Source organism: Prunus avium, chromosome 5 (assembly GCF_965620075.1).
Source record: "Prunus avium chromosome 5, drPruAviu1.hap1.1, whole genome shotgun sequence".
Taxonomy (NCBI): Eukaryota; Viridiplantae; Streptophyta; class Magnoliopsida; order Rosales; family Rosaceae; genus Prunus; species Prunus avium.
Genome location: NC_142288.1, coordinates 19,431,166 through 19,448,442, shown reverse-complemented (window position 1 = coordinate 19,448,442; position 17,277 = coordinate 19,431,166). Strand labels below are relative to the sequence as shown.

Here is a 17,277-nt window from a genome sequence, read left to right as displayed (position 1 = left end):
GTTGATGTTTTATTTCATAATCTGTTCTTTAAAATAGCTTCTTAGGTTATTGGTACTATTCCATGACCTCTGGGGTTGGTTTATCTTTCAAATAAAATGTTATATAATGTTTTATTTACTTTTCTGGTGTCATTGAAAACTATGATCCAATCTGTTTTAATTAGATAAAAGGGCTTAACGTATTTTGAGAATTTTGGAAATATAGCATTTGGGACTTAGGTGTTTTTGGGATTTTCAAGGTACGTGTTGCTGTCACGTGTCCATATTTTGGGGCATGACAATCTATAATCTATTAATTGAATTCTTAAGTAATTATAAACTAGTTACAACCTATACTGGATTAGGTTAGGGTTCATGATCCCAATACCAGTGGAGAGGGAGGGCAAGGGGCATACCAAATATAAGTACTATATAGTGTAGTGCAAGCATAAAGTTATTTACCTGTAATCTTACCCATTAGAATTATCTTAGAACCTAAAATATAACACATTACATTATTTTTATAGATAGTTTTTTAAACTACTTTTGTTACGCATATGTAAAAAAAATCTGACATTCATCTTATTTTCGCTGGAAGATGTGCTCTCCCCAAAATTCACTCACCCATATAAACAATACAGACTATGGAGACATTGACTACCAAATATCATAAACACCAATGAAGGAATCCTTCAGCATCTCAACAAAAAAGGGTTATTCGCAGCAATGGTCCCTCAACTATACCCCAAGTTACACTTTGGTCACTCAACTCAAATATTAGTTGCAGAAGTCACTCAATTAGGTGTTACCGTTAGTCCTACCGTCAAGTTTGTTACTTTTTCTGTTTAAAATGATGACGTGGCAAGCATCTCTTAGATTATTGATGGGCAATTGTGACTTTTCAGTTAAGATTATTTGTAGCAAAGATCCCTCAACTATACTCGGAGTTACATTTTGGTCACTCAATTAGATGTTGTGTTGCACCATTAGTCCCTACCGTTAGAGAGACTTGACGGTAGGACTAACGGTGCAACAAAACACCTAATTGAGTGACCTCTACAACTAATATTTGAGTTGAGTGACCAAAGTGTAACTTGGGGTATAGTTGAGGGACCATTGCTGCGAATAATCCTAACAAAAAAATATATGCAAGATACAACAAAACAAAAAACAAAAAACAAACAAAAACAAAAAACAAAAACACACAAATAGGCAAATAAAACAAAAAAAAAACCATCACAAAACATAAGCACACAAATACAAAGATAGTCACACAATAATCACCCACAACACCAAAATCGAAACCCTTGGAGCACCAATACGAACACATCAATCAGAGAATGGAAGAAGGTGGTCATGCATCAAAGCTAGAGTCAGAGCTAGAGCTTGTTAGGAAAATCAGTAAATAACTTATAATATAGGATCACTGTGTTAATACACGAATTCTAAATTGTAGACAGCAGCAAATATGAAAACTGTATAAATATGTAAACACAAAGTAAGTACAGAATACTGACTTTTATTGAAGATAGAGGCTTGCGTATTCGCAATGTCCTAAAGACAGAATTTCGCCTCTTCTCAGTGCTTGAAGTTCAACAGGTGTCTATCTCCCAGGATTCAAAGAAGGCTATAGACTCATACTCTCCTCCTCTGTCAGATCTTAGAGCTTTAATTTTTCTCTCTAATTGATTTTCAACTTCAGCTTTATATGTCTTGAACATATTCAAAGCCTCATCCTTGCTATTTATCAAATAGACATAGCAAAATTTACTGCAATCATCAATGAAAGTAATATAATATTCTTTCCTCCACGAGTTGGTGTTGATTTAAAATCAAACCCAGCAACTCATTAGACCTTCCAAAAACATATTTGAAACTTTGCCTTGCAAATTTTGATTATGTTCATATTTCACATTTATTATTGTGATCAATTTTAAAGTTTGGCAGCAACCCTAAATTAATCATTCTATCTAAACAACGAAAATTAACATGTCCTAATCTAGCATGCCAAATATCACAAGACTCAACAATATAAATGGAAGCCTTATTTATTTTATTAATAGCATTTGTAGCCAATAAGTTCAGTTTGAACAAACCCTCAGCCAAATAACCCTTTCCCACAAACATTCCCCCTTTAGTAAGAACAAACTTGTCTGATTCAAACACTAGTTTAAAGCCCTTATTGCTAAGCAATGGACCAAACACTAAGTTCTTTCTAATATCAGGGACATGAAGTACATCTAGAAGGGTCAGATCCTTCCCAGAGGTAAATTTCAGCAACACTTTTCCTTTTCCAGCAATGGTAGCAGTTGAGGAATTTCCCATGTAGAGTTGTTCTCCACCAGAAATTTCTTGGTATGTAGAGAACATGCTCTTGTCGCCACATATGTGCTTAGTTGCACCAGTATCGATCCACCAATCCTTTGTTGTTGGAATTTTAAAAGGTTTTAAAAATTTAACCGTTTTATTTATTTAATTATTTTGGCTGTTTATTTTATTTATTGTGGGGGTTATAAATATTTAATATTCAGGTTTTATTTATGGTTGGTGAATGCCTTAATTTTTTGGTTGGTAAACTTTTATGGTTGGTGAAGGTTACATGTTTTTGGATGCCTATAAAAGACCACTCCTCCTTCCCATTTGAAATACTACAATACACCATCAGAATATCACATACGACAATCACCACCACAAACTAATTTTCTCCTTTTCTACTTTATATATATATTCTCTACTTTATATTATTTTTTTGGCAATGGTTCTGTGACTTGGATACCTATATTCGTCTATGAACACGCTCATAGCGGATCTTGAGTTTTTGTACAAGGGGTCGTATCTTGGAGTCTTGTAGACCGTCAGTACCTGCGCGTAGGGAGGCCACAAAGACTTTAGGACAACATCTTTGACGTGCTACACCATACCAAACTCACCTTCTTATTTATTATTTATTTTCCTTTTACTTACCTATTATTTTGTTTCCTTTACTGGCATGTTTACTAATCCGGAATTGAATTACGGGGAATTGAATTGAGGAGGAGTTGGATTGAGGAGAATTAGATTCCGGATTCCTAATGAAGTTGTTTACTAAACCATATGGATTGAGGGGAGTTAGATTCCGAATTCCTATTGAAGTTGTTTACTAAACCATATGGAATTGGGGTAAAAGTGGTACTAATTACTAAAATATCCTCATTTTTTGGTTAAAGTAGATGGCATATTTGGAATTTTGAAAATTGTGTGAGGATATAATGGGTAGAAAAGATGAATTCCTAATGGGTGAATTCTCCAGGAATTAGAATACCACCTCATATTCAGGAATTGAATTCCTCCAAAATCAAGAATTCAATTCCTAATTTTGTGTGGGCCCCGCTTACTTTTCAATTCCTTGATGTGAAGTAAACGTAGGAATTCTCCATAGGCGGAATTCAATTCCTGATGAGAATTCCAATTCCCGATTAGTAAACATGCCATAATTTCATTATAACTTAAAAGCTTTCCAATTTATTTATATGTTATTTATAATATAATGTTTTTGTATTTGGCTTTACGGAAAAGAAAACTATATTTTTTATAACAATCTAAAGCCTTGTATGTTAAAATTATTTTCTTTCCATACTGCTGTAGTTCTTTGCAGTTTACATTTGTTACAATTGCATATCTATACTTATGTAAGCTCTGCACGGCAGTATGTTTGTTCCTGTTAAAATCTATTTAATTTTATTTATTAAAGGCGTTATGTAAAAGGCGTGTTGGTTGAAATTGCTAGCGTAATTATTTGAATTTTCTATTTAGACAACCAAACAAGTTCCCAGACAAAAAAGAACCGTTTATCCATGAGTTTCAGAGTTCTATCCAAATTTTTTTTTTTTATTAGTTTGTTGGTTAAACAAAATTATTGGTTTGTATAATTTTGAGGAAAAATTGTTTGTTTTGTTGCATCTTTGTCATGGTATATATGTTGCACATTTTATTTTGTATCTTTGAAACTTTGCACAGTTCGTTTTGTCGTTTGGGTTTCAGCCCTATTTCAAAAAAAAAAAAAAAAAAAAAGTAAAAACGCATATGGCCTATTTATATCATATAGATGCTGTATACCTTGAATTAATGCATTGAAATTGTGACTCTTATAATTATGATATTATTCCTCTAAATTTTTGTTAAAATTCTGACATTATTCCTCTATATAAATTTTAGTTACATATTTAATTTGTGATTTGCTTGTGTACGTTATTCAATGAACACTAATATTTTGAAATTGAAAGTTTGCTTTGATGAAATTTAAGAGCCGATTAATATATTTTCTTTAATTAAAAATTTACGTTGAACCTTTACACTGGCCATTCATTTGGAATGACTAATGCCCAGTTTGGGATTGCTGTCACTTTTAAAAGAAGTTGCTTCTGCTGTGCTTTGAAAATAATTAGCTGTAAAGTAAAGCAGCTCCATGTTTGGTAAATAATATTTTTAAAGTGCTGTTAGTACAAAAAGCAGTGTAAAAAACGTTTGGTAAATTTTAATATAAAATTGTTGTAACTGTTAATAATGACTAAAATAGACATGATGTTAAGTGTTATGTACTAATCATGTGGTGGTAGTTGTAGTGATGGAGTGGAGGTGGTGGTGGTGATGAAGGTGAAGTTGGTGGTGGTGGGGATGGCGGTTGTGGAGGTGGTGGTGGTTGTGGTGTTGGTTGTGGAGGTGGTGGTGGATTTGGAGGTTTTGGAGGAGGAGGTGGTGGTGGTGGTGGTGGTGGTGGTGGTGGTGGTGGTGGTTGTTGTGGAGGTGGAGGTGGAGGTCGGGGTGAAGGAGGAGGTTGTGGAGGAGGTGGTGGTTGTGGTGGTGGTGGTGGAGGATGAGGAGGAGGAGGATGTGGTGGTGGTGGTGGTGGCGGTGGTTGTGGAGGTAGTGAATGTGGTGGTGCAAGTGGTGGAGTTGGATGTGGATGTGGAAGTGGAGGTGGTGTCATTTTTTTAAAAAGAATGATGGTATTTTGGGAATTAAAAAAATTCATTAAATGTTCATCTCTGCTTCTTTTGAAAGCAGCTTTGAAAAGTAACCCAGAGCCTGCTTTTAAAAGCTGTTGTCAAAAGGCCATTGCTTTTAAAATAATCGGGATATTTTCTTTTTACCAAACACCTTAAACTGCTTAACTTTAAAGTGAAGTAGGTTTTTGGCGAAAAAAAGCAATCCCAAACGGGGCCTAATTGATATTTTGCAAAGTTCAGACTGCGACTAATTTTATTAATATATTTAATTAATGACTTTATTTCAATAGCGTTAATATATTAATGTTCTAATCATATTATTGCTGATTTTGGATATCAATTATCTTTGATTTTGGATATCAGTTATGTGTGGTGTCTTTCGAGTATTTTATATAAATATACATATATATTGCACTAACGATTGTGCTCAAGGTTTATCTTATTTATGGGAATAGAGATTTGCGTTATTTTCAATTGGGAGTTATGATGGAATCGATTTATCTGGGGTCCAATATCATATACTGCGAGATAAGTGCTACTAATTAATACTTTATCTTATGCAAGTGTGAGCATTGCAATAAATTTATGTGATTCAAAGAAATTAACTTAATTTGAATTTTGTGAAATAAGACAATACAGAAACTTATCATTTTCCACTTGTTTAGTTTTGTCAAATTTTAAATAAATAAATGACTTGAAATGGAAATCTATTTCATGATCTTATCTACATGGTCTTTTTGTTCTTTACAAATTAGAGTTTGTATTGTGTCTGTTTATTGTTTTCCTTTGTTGGTAATATACTTTCACTGCACGTATTCAAAATCCGAATTTTAAAGTCCAACTTAACAAAATTGTTAAAACAATAATATTAAACTATTTGTCAAGTTGGTCTGCAAAATTTTAAAAAAAATTAATTTCAGAATCTTAATAATTTTAATAGTATTCAAAAGCTAATTAATTACCTTTGAAATAAAAACAAATTGAAGTGAGCTACGTTTTCCTAAGTTATTGTTTGTTTAAATAGCTTGTATTGTTTCATTACCAATTACTTAAGTATTACTCATTAATCAATTTACGTGGAAACTTCCAATGATAAACAGTTCTTCGGGCTCGTTTGGTGCACCGTATTAGACTTTGGATAGGAGTAAATATTCTATGTCAGGTGTTTGGTGTCAACTTGTATTATTTAATTACCCGACTATTTTATACGGGTTGGGCTTTTAATACTCTCCTTCCCTGACTAACTAATACAACCCACACACCCCGGATTAGATAATACACGCTTAATTATACGGCTAGGGAAAAAGAACACACGTTCTACGAAAAAAGTCAAACGCTCTTTTCATATTTTTCTCCCTAGGGTTCTTCTCTGCTATCTTCTCCACATGTTATTTTCTTCACTTTTCTCCAAGTATCCATCTCTCACTCGCTCTCTTTTTCATACTCTCTCCAATATGCTTCTTCTTACTTCTTCTCTATTCTTTATATATTTCAATTTTTTATTAAATTTTTGTGGAAATTAGGTTATTAATTTTTCTTTTTTGACATTTTTTTAATCAAATGTTTTCTTTGTATGTGATATATTGATTCGACGTTGTGGGAATATTTAGATTGTTGGTATTAAACAGAGTAGTCCTAGTTTTCGTCCAAAAACAAACAATTGTGCTAGTGTTGGTAGTTTAGTTGAATACATACATACCTGACGATAGGAGAGCAAAATTATAAAATTAATATTGTATGAACCTGAATTCTAGGAACCATTTTTTTTTCTGGGCGACCATGGGCCCTTTCTGATGTTTTCCTCTTGAACCATTTTCTTGATTGATAAATTTTATCTTTTCCTTTTCTTTTTATGATTCCCAAGCTTGTGGCCTTGGCTCTTTTGATTGCAATGCTTCTGTTCTGCTGCTACTTTTTCCTTCTTTTTGTTGTACATGGAAACTTTGATGTCCAGTACAGACATATGCAGATCAATATTCATAATACAATTCTAATAGTTAAACCACATATATTTCTGTATATGCAAGCAGGATGGTATTTTGTAGTCTTCTGTCATGTGTATAATTCTACTTATTGTTGTATTAAAAAAATAGTCTGATATGATGTTATCCGGAACATCACCAAATACAGTATAACTTAGTCAGACTATTTATTTGGAATAGCACCAAACGCCTTATAATATCATGGATAAATAGTCAGTACTCTCCGGAACAGATTAATACTATCCGACGGAAATTAGTGAGTACAGTCCGACGTACCAAACGAGCCCGAAGTGTTTTAAAACCGAAACGTTGAAGTGTTTCAAAATGGTTGGTCTAATTTGTTTTAATTGAAATTTCAAAGCAAGTATTTTTTTTTTTGTTGAGAACAAGTATATATATATAAATTTCAATTTTGGTATTAATTGTTATATTAATTCTTTAGTATTCAATTGCGTCAGTTTTGGTATTAATTGTTTGAATATAAAATCTAATATTGCATCAGTTTTAGTATTCAAGGGGTCGGATCTTGGAGTCTTGTAGACCGTCAGTACCTGCACGTAGGGAGGCTACAAAGACTTTAGGACAACGTCTTTGACGTGCTTCACCGTACCAAACTCACCTTCTTAATTATTATTTATTTTCCTTTTACTTACCTATTATTTTGTTTCCTTTAATTTCATTATACCTTAAAAGCTTTCCCATTTATTTATATGTTTTTTATAATATAATGTTTTTGTATTTGGCTTTACGGAAAAGAAAACTATATTTTTTTATAACATTTGTATCTAAAACCATATTGGTTTCAGACACTACAGCAACCAAAACATCTTCAATTACATTTGCTTGATTATTGGCAGAATTGGCAGGAGCTCTATCTTTCTTGTGGCGACAATCTTGTGCCTTGTGTCCAGCCTTTCCACACACCCAGCAACTCCCTTTTATTTTCTTAAAGTTCTTGTTGTTTGGTGCCAGTTTGTTGTAATAGGACTTGCCTTTGTTGGAAAAATGGCTCACATTTAGTATGCAAGTGAAGGAGTGAGCGACCGGTCGCAAGGTTTGGGCGACCGGTCGTTTTTACACAGATTCGAAGATTGGAGAAATCGCAGGAAGCGACCGGTCGCAAGGTATCCACGACCGGTCGCAATGTATCCATAAGGTATCCGCGACCGGTCGCAATGTATCTGCGACCGGTCGCCAGTGTTGCTGTGCTGTTTTTTCCATGCGTTTTTCAAGGTGTCTTCACATGTGTCGGTTTCCTACCTAATCCCTCGAGCTTCCAAGGAGTTTTATGGGTTCTAGGATGTCTAGCAAGGTGCTGGAAAAGCTAGAGCACCATTGAATGAGGATAGTTGACTTGTTTCAAAGAGTACCTACCCTATAGCTCTAGATAGGGTGGCTGAAGTTGCAGCTATCTATGCCTAGCCTTTGTTCTGCCCAAGTTGTGGTCCAAGTCTGGAAACCAAGGGAAGAACGTGGGAGGAAAAGATGGAGCCTTCTCCTAAGTCCAAAGGCTTGTGTATTAAAGGGAAGAGGAAGCAAGACAGCAAGTGTGGTTTTACTTCTCAAGGAGTGGACAAGTAGCTGGGAGCTAGTGTGTCCAAGAGTGGTTTAACTTACCAAGGGAGGAAGAGAGAGAGGGCAATCAGTTCAAGAGAGAGCTGAGTTGAGTCTTGAGTAGTCTAGACACTAAAGGGGGGAAACACCAAGAGTTGTGAGAGTGTTCACAAGTGTATCAAGTGTTGAGCAAGGGGTGAGAGAGAAAAGTGAGCTTGGGAGAGAATAGAGTTCTAAGGGGGTTTCTTTGTAAACCAAAGTTGTAACTTATTCTTTCATTAGTGAATTTCTCAAGGGGATCACCAAGAGGATGTAGGCAATTGCTGAACCTCTAAAATACTTGTGTCACTTTGTGCTTGGTTGGTTTCTCAAGTGTGTGTGTGTGTGATTCATCCATCCTTGTGTGTGTCACAAAGTCCATCAACAACAAGATCATTAGGGGAGTGAGTGAAAGTGTTTGTCCATTTTCACAACAAGTGGTATCAGAGCTGAGTTTGAGCAGCAAGTTCTAGTGTGTTGAAGATGGCAAGTGACAAGGAAGGTGAAGAAGGAGGTAGCTCTTTGCAGCAGAGGCAACCACAATCTGTCACTATGAAGGTGGAGTTGAAGCCTTTCACAGGGAAGGAGAACTTCACTCTATGGGAAAGGAGGATGAAGTCAACCCTTACACAACAAAATCTCAGCATTGTCTTGGGAGGCAAGGAGAAGAAGCCAACAACCATGACAGATGTGGAGTGGGGTGTGCTAGATGAGTTGGCTAGAGGAGCCATCGAGAACTACATCACCGATGAGGTGCTCATCAATGTGATGCAAGACACAGCGAAGCAAACATGGGAGAAGCTCGAAGAGATATTTGCAGGGAAGTCGCTGTCCAACAAGCTCTTCCTCAAGGAAGAACTCCTAAATCTTCGGATGGAGGAGGAAGGTAATCTAATGGAGCATTTGAGCAGCTTCAATAGATGTGTTGCTGATTTGCAAAGGATGGAAGTGTTGTATGATACGGAGGATAAGGCACTCATGTTTCTAACATCCTTGCCTCCGTCTTATAAACATTTCTGAACAACGCTTATGTTTGGGAAGAGTACTTTGAAGTTTGAGGAGGTGGTGCAAGATGTGATGACGCATCACCGGATGTCCCAACGTTCGGAGGAAAACTCTCAAGACACGGGTCTATTCGCAGGGAATCGTTCAAGCAAGCGTGAAGGCAAGAGAAGCAACGGGAGGAATTCTAAGTCCAAGGACAATGAAGGGTGCTTCGAGTGTGGGTCTAAGGATCATTGGAAGCGGAATTGTCCGGTATGGAAGGAGAAGATGAAGAAAGCTGGAAGTTCAGCAAATGTATGTGATGATGACATTTGTGATGAACTCTTGACGGTTACGGAGGAGAGTAACGGGGAAGTCATGGCTAGCTCTTCGGGTAAGGGTTCAAGTTCTACTTCAAGTTGGATTTTGTGATTCCGGGTGCTCATATCATGTGTGTGCAAATAAGTTGATGTTTGACACATATGAGGAAAGGAAGTCATAGCAAGTTCTTCTTGCATGCAAGTTCATCATCAAGGGTGCTTGATTTCAAAGGTGCAGAAAGTGAAGTCAAGACAAGGGATGAGGAAGAGAATGTTGTTGAAGGGAAACTTCTTGCCAAGGTGGTCATGGAGGAGTCTCCATTTGAGGTGGAGCTTGACACAAGGGCTGAAGAAGGAGGGCAACAACAACAAACTCACAAAGGGGTTCTACTTGAGGTGGAGCCATCATCAAGTGCAAGGTCCGGGCCCAAGGAATCCATCAAACCGTCCTTTGGTTTTGGATGGATGGACCAAGAAGTTCCAGCCACGTTTCGGAGTGCTAGAGGGAGCATGAAACGGGAAAGTTGGAGAGGTGCATAGATGAAAAGAAAGGTGTTCTTAAATCCAAGAGCAAGGAGTGCTAAATGGGGATTTAGTGAACAAAGGTTTGGTATGTGGTTTGCATATCAAAGGAAGTCCATGATTCAAGGTTCCAAGGAGGCAAGGAGCAACGAATTTGGCATGGGGGGGAACTCTTTTCTGCACAAGAGGTCCTGGTTACTCAAGTCTAGGCTTGAGAGGAGCACCTTCCACCAAAGGTGCATTGAGGCAAGAGGTGTATTGCCATGGCGGAGCTCTTGGAAATTACTAGAACGATTTCTAAGAGGTTGAAGAGGTTCTAGAGGTCAACAATGGTTCATGGGGTGATTAAATGGTTCGCCAAGGTGGAGATTGTTGGAAAAATGGCTCACATTTAGTATGCAAGTGAAGGAGTGAGCGACCGGTCGCAAGGTTTGGGCGACCGGTCGTTTTTACACAGATTCGAAGATTGGAGAAATCGCAGGAAGCGACCGGTCGCAAGGTATCCGCGACCGGTCGCAATGTATCTGCGACCAGTCACCAGTGTTGCTGTGCTGTTTTTTCCATGCGTTTTTCAAGGTGTCTTCACATGTGTCGGTTTCCTACCTAATCCCTCGAGCTTCCAAGGAGTTTTATGGGTTCTAGGATGTCTAGCAAGGTGCTGGAAAAGCTGGAGCACCATTGAATGAGGATAGTTGACTTGTTTCAAAGAGTACCTACCCTATAGCTCTAGATAGGGTGGCTGAAGTTGCAGCTATCTATGCCTAGCCTTTGTTCTGCCCAAGTTGTGGTCCAAGTCTGGAAACCAAGGGGAGAACGTGGGAGGAAAAGATGGAGCCTTCTCCTAAGTCCAAAGGCTTGTGTATTAAAGGGAAGAGGAAGCAAGACAGCAAGTGTGGTTTTACTTCTCAAGGAGTGGACAAGTAGCTGGGAGCTAGTGTGTCCAAGAGTGGTTTAACTTACCAAGGGAGGAAGAGAGAGAGGGCAATCAGTTCAAGAGAGAGCTGAGTTGAGTCTTGAGTAGTCTAGACACCAAAGGGGGGAAACACCAAGAGTTGTGAGAGTGTTCACAAGTGTATCAAGTGTTGAGCAAGGGGTGAGAGAGAAAAGTGAGCTTGGGAGAGAATAGAGTTCTAAGGGGGTTTCTTTGTAAACCAAAGTTGTAACTTATTCTTTCATTAGTGAATTTCTCAAGGGGATCACCAAGAGGATGTAGGCAATTGCTGAACCTCTAAAATACTTGTGTCACTTTGTGCTTGGTTGGTTTCTCAAGTGTGTGTGTGTGTGATTCATCCATCCTTGTGTGTGTCACAAAGTCCATCAACAACAAGATCATTAGGAGAGTGAGTGAAAGTGTTTGTCCATTTTCACAACAGCCTTTATATTTCTGGGAATTGAATTTTGGCTTTCCAACAGAGGCTTTGCCTTCAACAATGTTGGCTTTGGCTTCAGAGGAAACACCATCCACTTTCGCAATAATTCTGTGATCCTGTTCAACCCTTAGTTTCAAAACCAAATCATCCAGGGTCATGTCAGATTTCTTGTGTTTCAGATAGATCTTGAAATCATTCCAGGAAGGAGGCAACTTCTCTATGATAGAACCCACTTGAAAGTTCTCGTTCATGATCATGTTTTTGTTGTGAAAATGGACAAACACTTTCACTCACTCCCCTAATGATCTTGTTGTTGATGGACTTTGTGACACACACAATGATGGATGAACCACACACACACACACACTTGAGACAACAACCAAGCACAAAGTGACACAAGAATTTATAGAGGTTCAGCAATTGCCTACATCCTCTTGGTGATCCCTTTGAGAAATTCACTTCATGAAAGAATAAGTTACAACTTTGGTTTTACACAGAAAACCCCCTTAGAACTCTATTCTCTCCCCAAGCTCTCTTTTCTCTCACACCCCTTGCTCAACACTTTTGATGCACTTGTGAACACTCTCACAAACCTTGGTGTTTCCCCCCTTTGGTGTCTAGACTCTCATGACTACAACACTTCCTCCCTTGATGATTAAAACACCTTTGATGGTATTACAATTACCCTCACCCTTTGTGAACTTAATCACCCCTTGGAGAATAAAGACCATCCCTTGATGAACTTAACCACACCTTGGTGAGATAACCTCCATTGGAACACAATAGCTCCCAGCTACTTGACCACTTGAGATTAACCACACCCCTTGAGGAATAAAGAGCACTCCCTTGGTGAACTAAGTCACCCCTTGGTGAACTAAGCCACAGCCATAGCCACACCTTGTCTTCAACTTGCTTTCTCATCTTATAATGTCTTGCTTTATCTCCATTACCTACACAAACCAATGGACAAGAGATAAGGTATCAGCTTGTCCTCCACGTTCCTTCCTTTAGTCACCCACTTAGACTAGAGGTTAGAACAAGTAAGTAATATAATCCCACTTCAGCCACCTTCCACTAAACCTGAAAATGGAGAATGGATCCTTCAAAGCAAGACAACCAATTGGCAATGAGTGCTCTCCCAACTATCCAGCAGGTAGTCCACCTTCTTTTACCTCAGAAGTGACCCACAAAGCCTCTGAAATCTTGTGGAAAGTGATAGCCACCGAAAACACAGTTGAAAACACGTAGGAAACCATCAGCATAGCACGAAGGGCGACCGGTCGCGGATACCTTGCGACCGGTCGCAGAGACCTTTTGGATACCTTACGACCGGTCGCAGATACCTTGCGACCGGTCGCTCCAGCTTTTCTCAAACTTCTTCGACTCTGTGTAAAAACGACCGGTCACCCAAACCTTGCGACCGGTCGCTGCCTCCTTCACTTGCAACCTTAATGTGAGCCAAATTTCCAACAGTTTTCATTACGCAATTCATGCATAATAATCTGGAGTTCTTCCACTTGATTAACCACTGACTTGGAGTCCACCATTTTGTAATTCAGAAATTTCCCAATGACAAATTTCTTTGTACCAGCAACTTCTATTCTGTACTTCTTTTCGAGAGACTCCCACAATTCCTTGGCAGTCTTGTATGAAGAATAAACATCATACAAGGTATCATCCAATGAACTAAGAATATAATTCCTGCAGAGAAACTCAGAATGTTTCCAAGCATCAATAACATTTAATTTATTTGCAGGTATCGGATTCTCTGTTGCCACAGGAACTTCCTCTTTGACTACATGAGCCAAGTTCAGTGTTGTCAAGTAAAACAGCATTTTCTGTTGCCAGTGTTTGAAATCCACCCCTTTGAACTTCTCTGGTTCCTTAACATGAGTTTTGACGCCATTGACACTGACTATATCAGTCACCTTCATGCCACTTACAGATTCTCCCATTGAAGAATTTTTATCTTTAGATTGTTAGGAAAATCAATAAATAACTTATAATTTAGGATCACTGTGTTAATACACGAATTCTAAATTGTAGACAGCAGCAAATATGAAAACTGTATAAATATGTAAACACAAAGTAAGTACAGAATACTGACTTTTATTGAAGATAGAGGCTTGCGTATTCGCAATGTCCTAAAGACAAAATTTCGCCTCTTCTCAGTGCTTGAAGTTCAACGGGCGTCTATCTCCCAGGATTCAACTATCTATAACCCAAGGGTCCAACACCGGATCCTTGGATTCTGGCGAACGGTGGTGTGCTTCCTCTCCTATACACATTTGCTTGGTTTCCAAGCTACTGCTGCCCCTCCACACACAAAGACATAGCCACTAGTGGATTTCGTTTCACTTTCACCAGAAATCCAGTTTGCATCACTATATCCTTCTAAAACTGGTGGATAACTTGTGTAATGCAATCCATAATTTATTGTGCCTTTTATAAATTGTAGCACTCTAATCAAAGCCTTCCAATGATCATCAGATGGGTTACTAGTATATCGACTAAGCCTACTAACTGCGTATGCTAAATCAGGCCTTGTACTATTCGTCATATACATTAAGCTTCCAATCACTTGTGAATATTCTAGCTGAGATACTGCATCTCCACTATTTTTAGCTAGATGAACTGATGGATCAAAAGGGGTCACAACGGATGGATCATCAAAGTGACCAAACTTTCTGAGTATTTTTTCTGCATAATGGGACTGAGTCAAAAAATAACCTTGTTTGGTTCTTTGAACTCTAATTCCAAGTATGACATCTACAAGTCCCAAGTCTTTCATATCAAAACTGGAACACAACATTCTCTTTGTAGAACTAATAATAACTTTGTTAGTTCCCATTATAAGCCAACCATCCAAGCCCATCAGCCCACCAATCTTTATTTACTTGGTGTTAAGGTTTCATGCTTATAAAGCATGTGGAACCTTTTGGTTTCTCCAATGTAGGACATTTGCTTTCAAACTTCCAACAGAGCTCTACACACTTTTCGCTATAGTAGAGTAGTTTAGAGGCTAGGAACGGGTGTGGGCCACCATGGGAGCACAAATGGGTTGATGTAAAAGAGATGCCAATCCAAGCCCCGACTTGGAATCTCCGGAACTAACTCTAACATTCTTGCACCAAAGTTGCACCTGATCATTTTCCTAGCATCTACGTAGATGGCCTCAATATTCGGGTGGAAACCTATCGCAGTTTTTGCCCACTCATCTAGAGGCATGAAAGGATCTTCAGAATTGGAAGAATCCATCTGGGAGAAGGGATTGGTCGACCACCAAACGCCATTTCAAATTATCATCGCCTGTATCCAACTCCCAGACACTTAAATGTTTACCAAGCACAAACTTGCTCAGCCACAAATGCCCTCGACATGCACCAAGAACCAGATACATCGACATGCCATGTCCCCGCAAGTCAGACGACATATCAAGAGGAGCCAGACTGAACCGACATTTGTCAACAATAATACGATTGCCATCAGTACTGATATTACTAATACCTTGGAAGGGATTCAACTCCAGAACATAGGAGGATGTAAGGCAATCGTAACCTGCAAAATACAACTTCCCATTGCAAGCAACGCCTGTAGTTACGATATCAAAATACTTTCGTGAGCCGCATACCACATTAGCGGACTCTCTCCATTCACCGGTCTCAGAAAAGAAGATGTCAAGTGTTCCCGATTTTCAACCAAGATCTCCTATTCGCTGATGCTAATGACGACGATACTTCCAGTGCTAGAGGGGCTGCTACTTCATCTTCCTCTTTGCGGCCGCTATTGAAGAAGCTCTTCTTTGAAGAGCTAGATACGCCGACCTCGGCAACGTCGTTTTACAACTCAGGAGGTGAACTCGAGTCCTGATCCATGAGATCAACCAGCTTCTGAGTTTGATCATCAACAACTATTACAACAACAAGGTTATCTTTCTCCGTGAGCTCATTAGTAACGCATCTGATGTATGTATTTCACAGTTTATTCTTATGATGATTTCTCATTTCAGTATTTTCTAGTGTTTATTGTATGAATCGTTGTGTTTTCTGTTTGTGTTTGGCTTATGAACATTTTAAATTCAACGACTTAGTTTGTATGGCTTAGGTTAGAGATTTGAACATGTTAACTTTTATGTTGTGGTTTATGATCGTTTCAATATGGAAGGAAACTAATTTATTTGTTCTTTAGTCATGATGGGCATATTTGCTTTGGTTGATGTTTAGTCCTTTCTTTCTTTAGGGGCACCAAAAATACAAATTAGCCAATACATTACAGAGAGGATGTATGTCTTTCCTACATTCCTAGGACTGTTCCCTGTAATATTAACCAAATTCAGTTTCCCTACTATTGGCTCTATGATTGACCAAAGCCTATCTATTTGGTACATCATATGTTTTAATTCATTTAGTTTTGGTGTTGTCGAATGATCCAAAGAACATAGATAGATACATAATTTTTTAATTTCATAATAGTCCAATGATCTAAGTCTTCGGATACTCATAACCTCGCACTTACAACAAGAGTTCGACTTTCATCTTTGTATTTACAAATTTTACCATGATTTCAGATTGTTCAGACTTGTTGGGCAAGATTAGGTTTTACACAGAGAGGTAACACAACGACGCGAGCAACATTTAAAATGTAATAAATGATTAATCATGTTTTGTATTCATTGCCTTGAAGCATGTCTTGCTTAGGACACATTGGTTAAGTCATGCACAAATAGACCACTATCTGACCCCCTAACTCTTGCAATGCTTAGCCAACAAACTACGGCCCAACCAAGAGACCAAACTTGATACATCATTTCAAGCTGCTAGCTAAGAGTCTTAATAAAAGTTTAACCAAAAAATTGGGTGAGTTATATCTGTTTTGGTAAACATCTGTTTTGGGAAATTGGGTTGCTGATAAAATGTGTCAATATTCACAAATTCCTCATTTTTAGAGTTAGAAAATGAGAAAGTTGGTTTATTTATTGTACTGGTTTTGTGCAATTGTTTTTGCTTCTGAGTTGTAGCTAAAAGAGAGCTGCTCTCTTTGCCTTGCAAGTTTGTAATGGAATTGCAACTGAATTTAATGATCAGGCTTTGATTTCATTTTGGTCTTCTGTTATTTTGGTGAAGAGAGAAATTATCATTTTGAACTCATTCTAAGTGTGCTGTGTAACTAAATTTATTCATTTCTCTGTGCTTCAATGTGGCATTTGCAACAAGCCAATTTTGGCTTTTTGGGTGGTTGTGCGTCTAATATATGACTCTTGTAAATTGCAACAAGCTGGTAAGTTGATTTGTTGTATACAATTTGTTATCTATAAGTGGTATGAATAGTTGTTAACTTCTAGTAAGTGTTATGAACAGCTGTTATACTGTTCATACCTTGCAACTGAGTTGATTTATATGACATAGTATTGACAGTGTACTTCTATGACATAAGATTAACAGATTTTCAGTAACAAAGCATGCTCTAGATTTTGCTCTATATATAGTTGTGCACTTGAAGTTTATGATATGCAAAATATGATTTTTACTAGGAAGATAGTTAT

The 17,277-nt window shown here is 37.9% G+C and overlaps 1 protein-coding gene across 1 annotated transcript; it reads right to left on the bottom strand.

The window, feature by feature from the left end:
• Positions 1–1,571: 1,571 nt before the first annotated feature.
• Positions 1,572–13,690, bottom strand: LOC110773165 (uncharacterized). The gene is made up of 4 exons (XM_088253765.1): positions 13,207–13,690; positions 11,777–12,018; positions 2,105–2,400; positions 1,572–1,719 (listed from the first exon to the last, which is right to left on the bottom strand). The coding sequence occupies exons 1-4, from the start codon at positions 13,688–13,690 to the stop codon at positions 1,572–1,574; spliced, it is 1,170 nt and encodes a 389-aa protein (XP_088109891.1).
• Between the last annotated feature and the right edge of the window lie 3,587 nt (positions 13,691–17,277).

Bases quoted from the DNA above. Each gene is read 5' to 3' on its own strand.
- LOC110773165 (XM_088253765.1), bottom strand. From the start codon at position 13,690: ATGGGAGAATCTGTAAGTGGCATGAAGGTGACTGATATAGTCAGTGTC. The intron at 12,019-13,206 runs GTTGGAAATTTG...AGTGAGTGAAAG, and splicing joins TGAATTGCGTAATGAAAACT to TGTTTGTCCATTTTCACAAC. The intron at 2,401-11,776 runs GTTGGAAAGCCA...CCAACAACAAAG, and splicing joins TTGTTGAAGGCAAAGCCTCT to GATTGGTGGATCGATACTGG.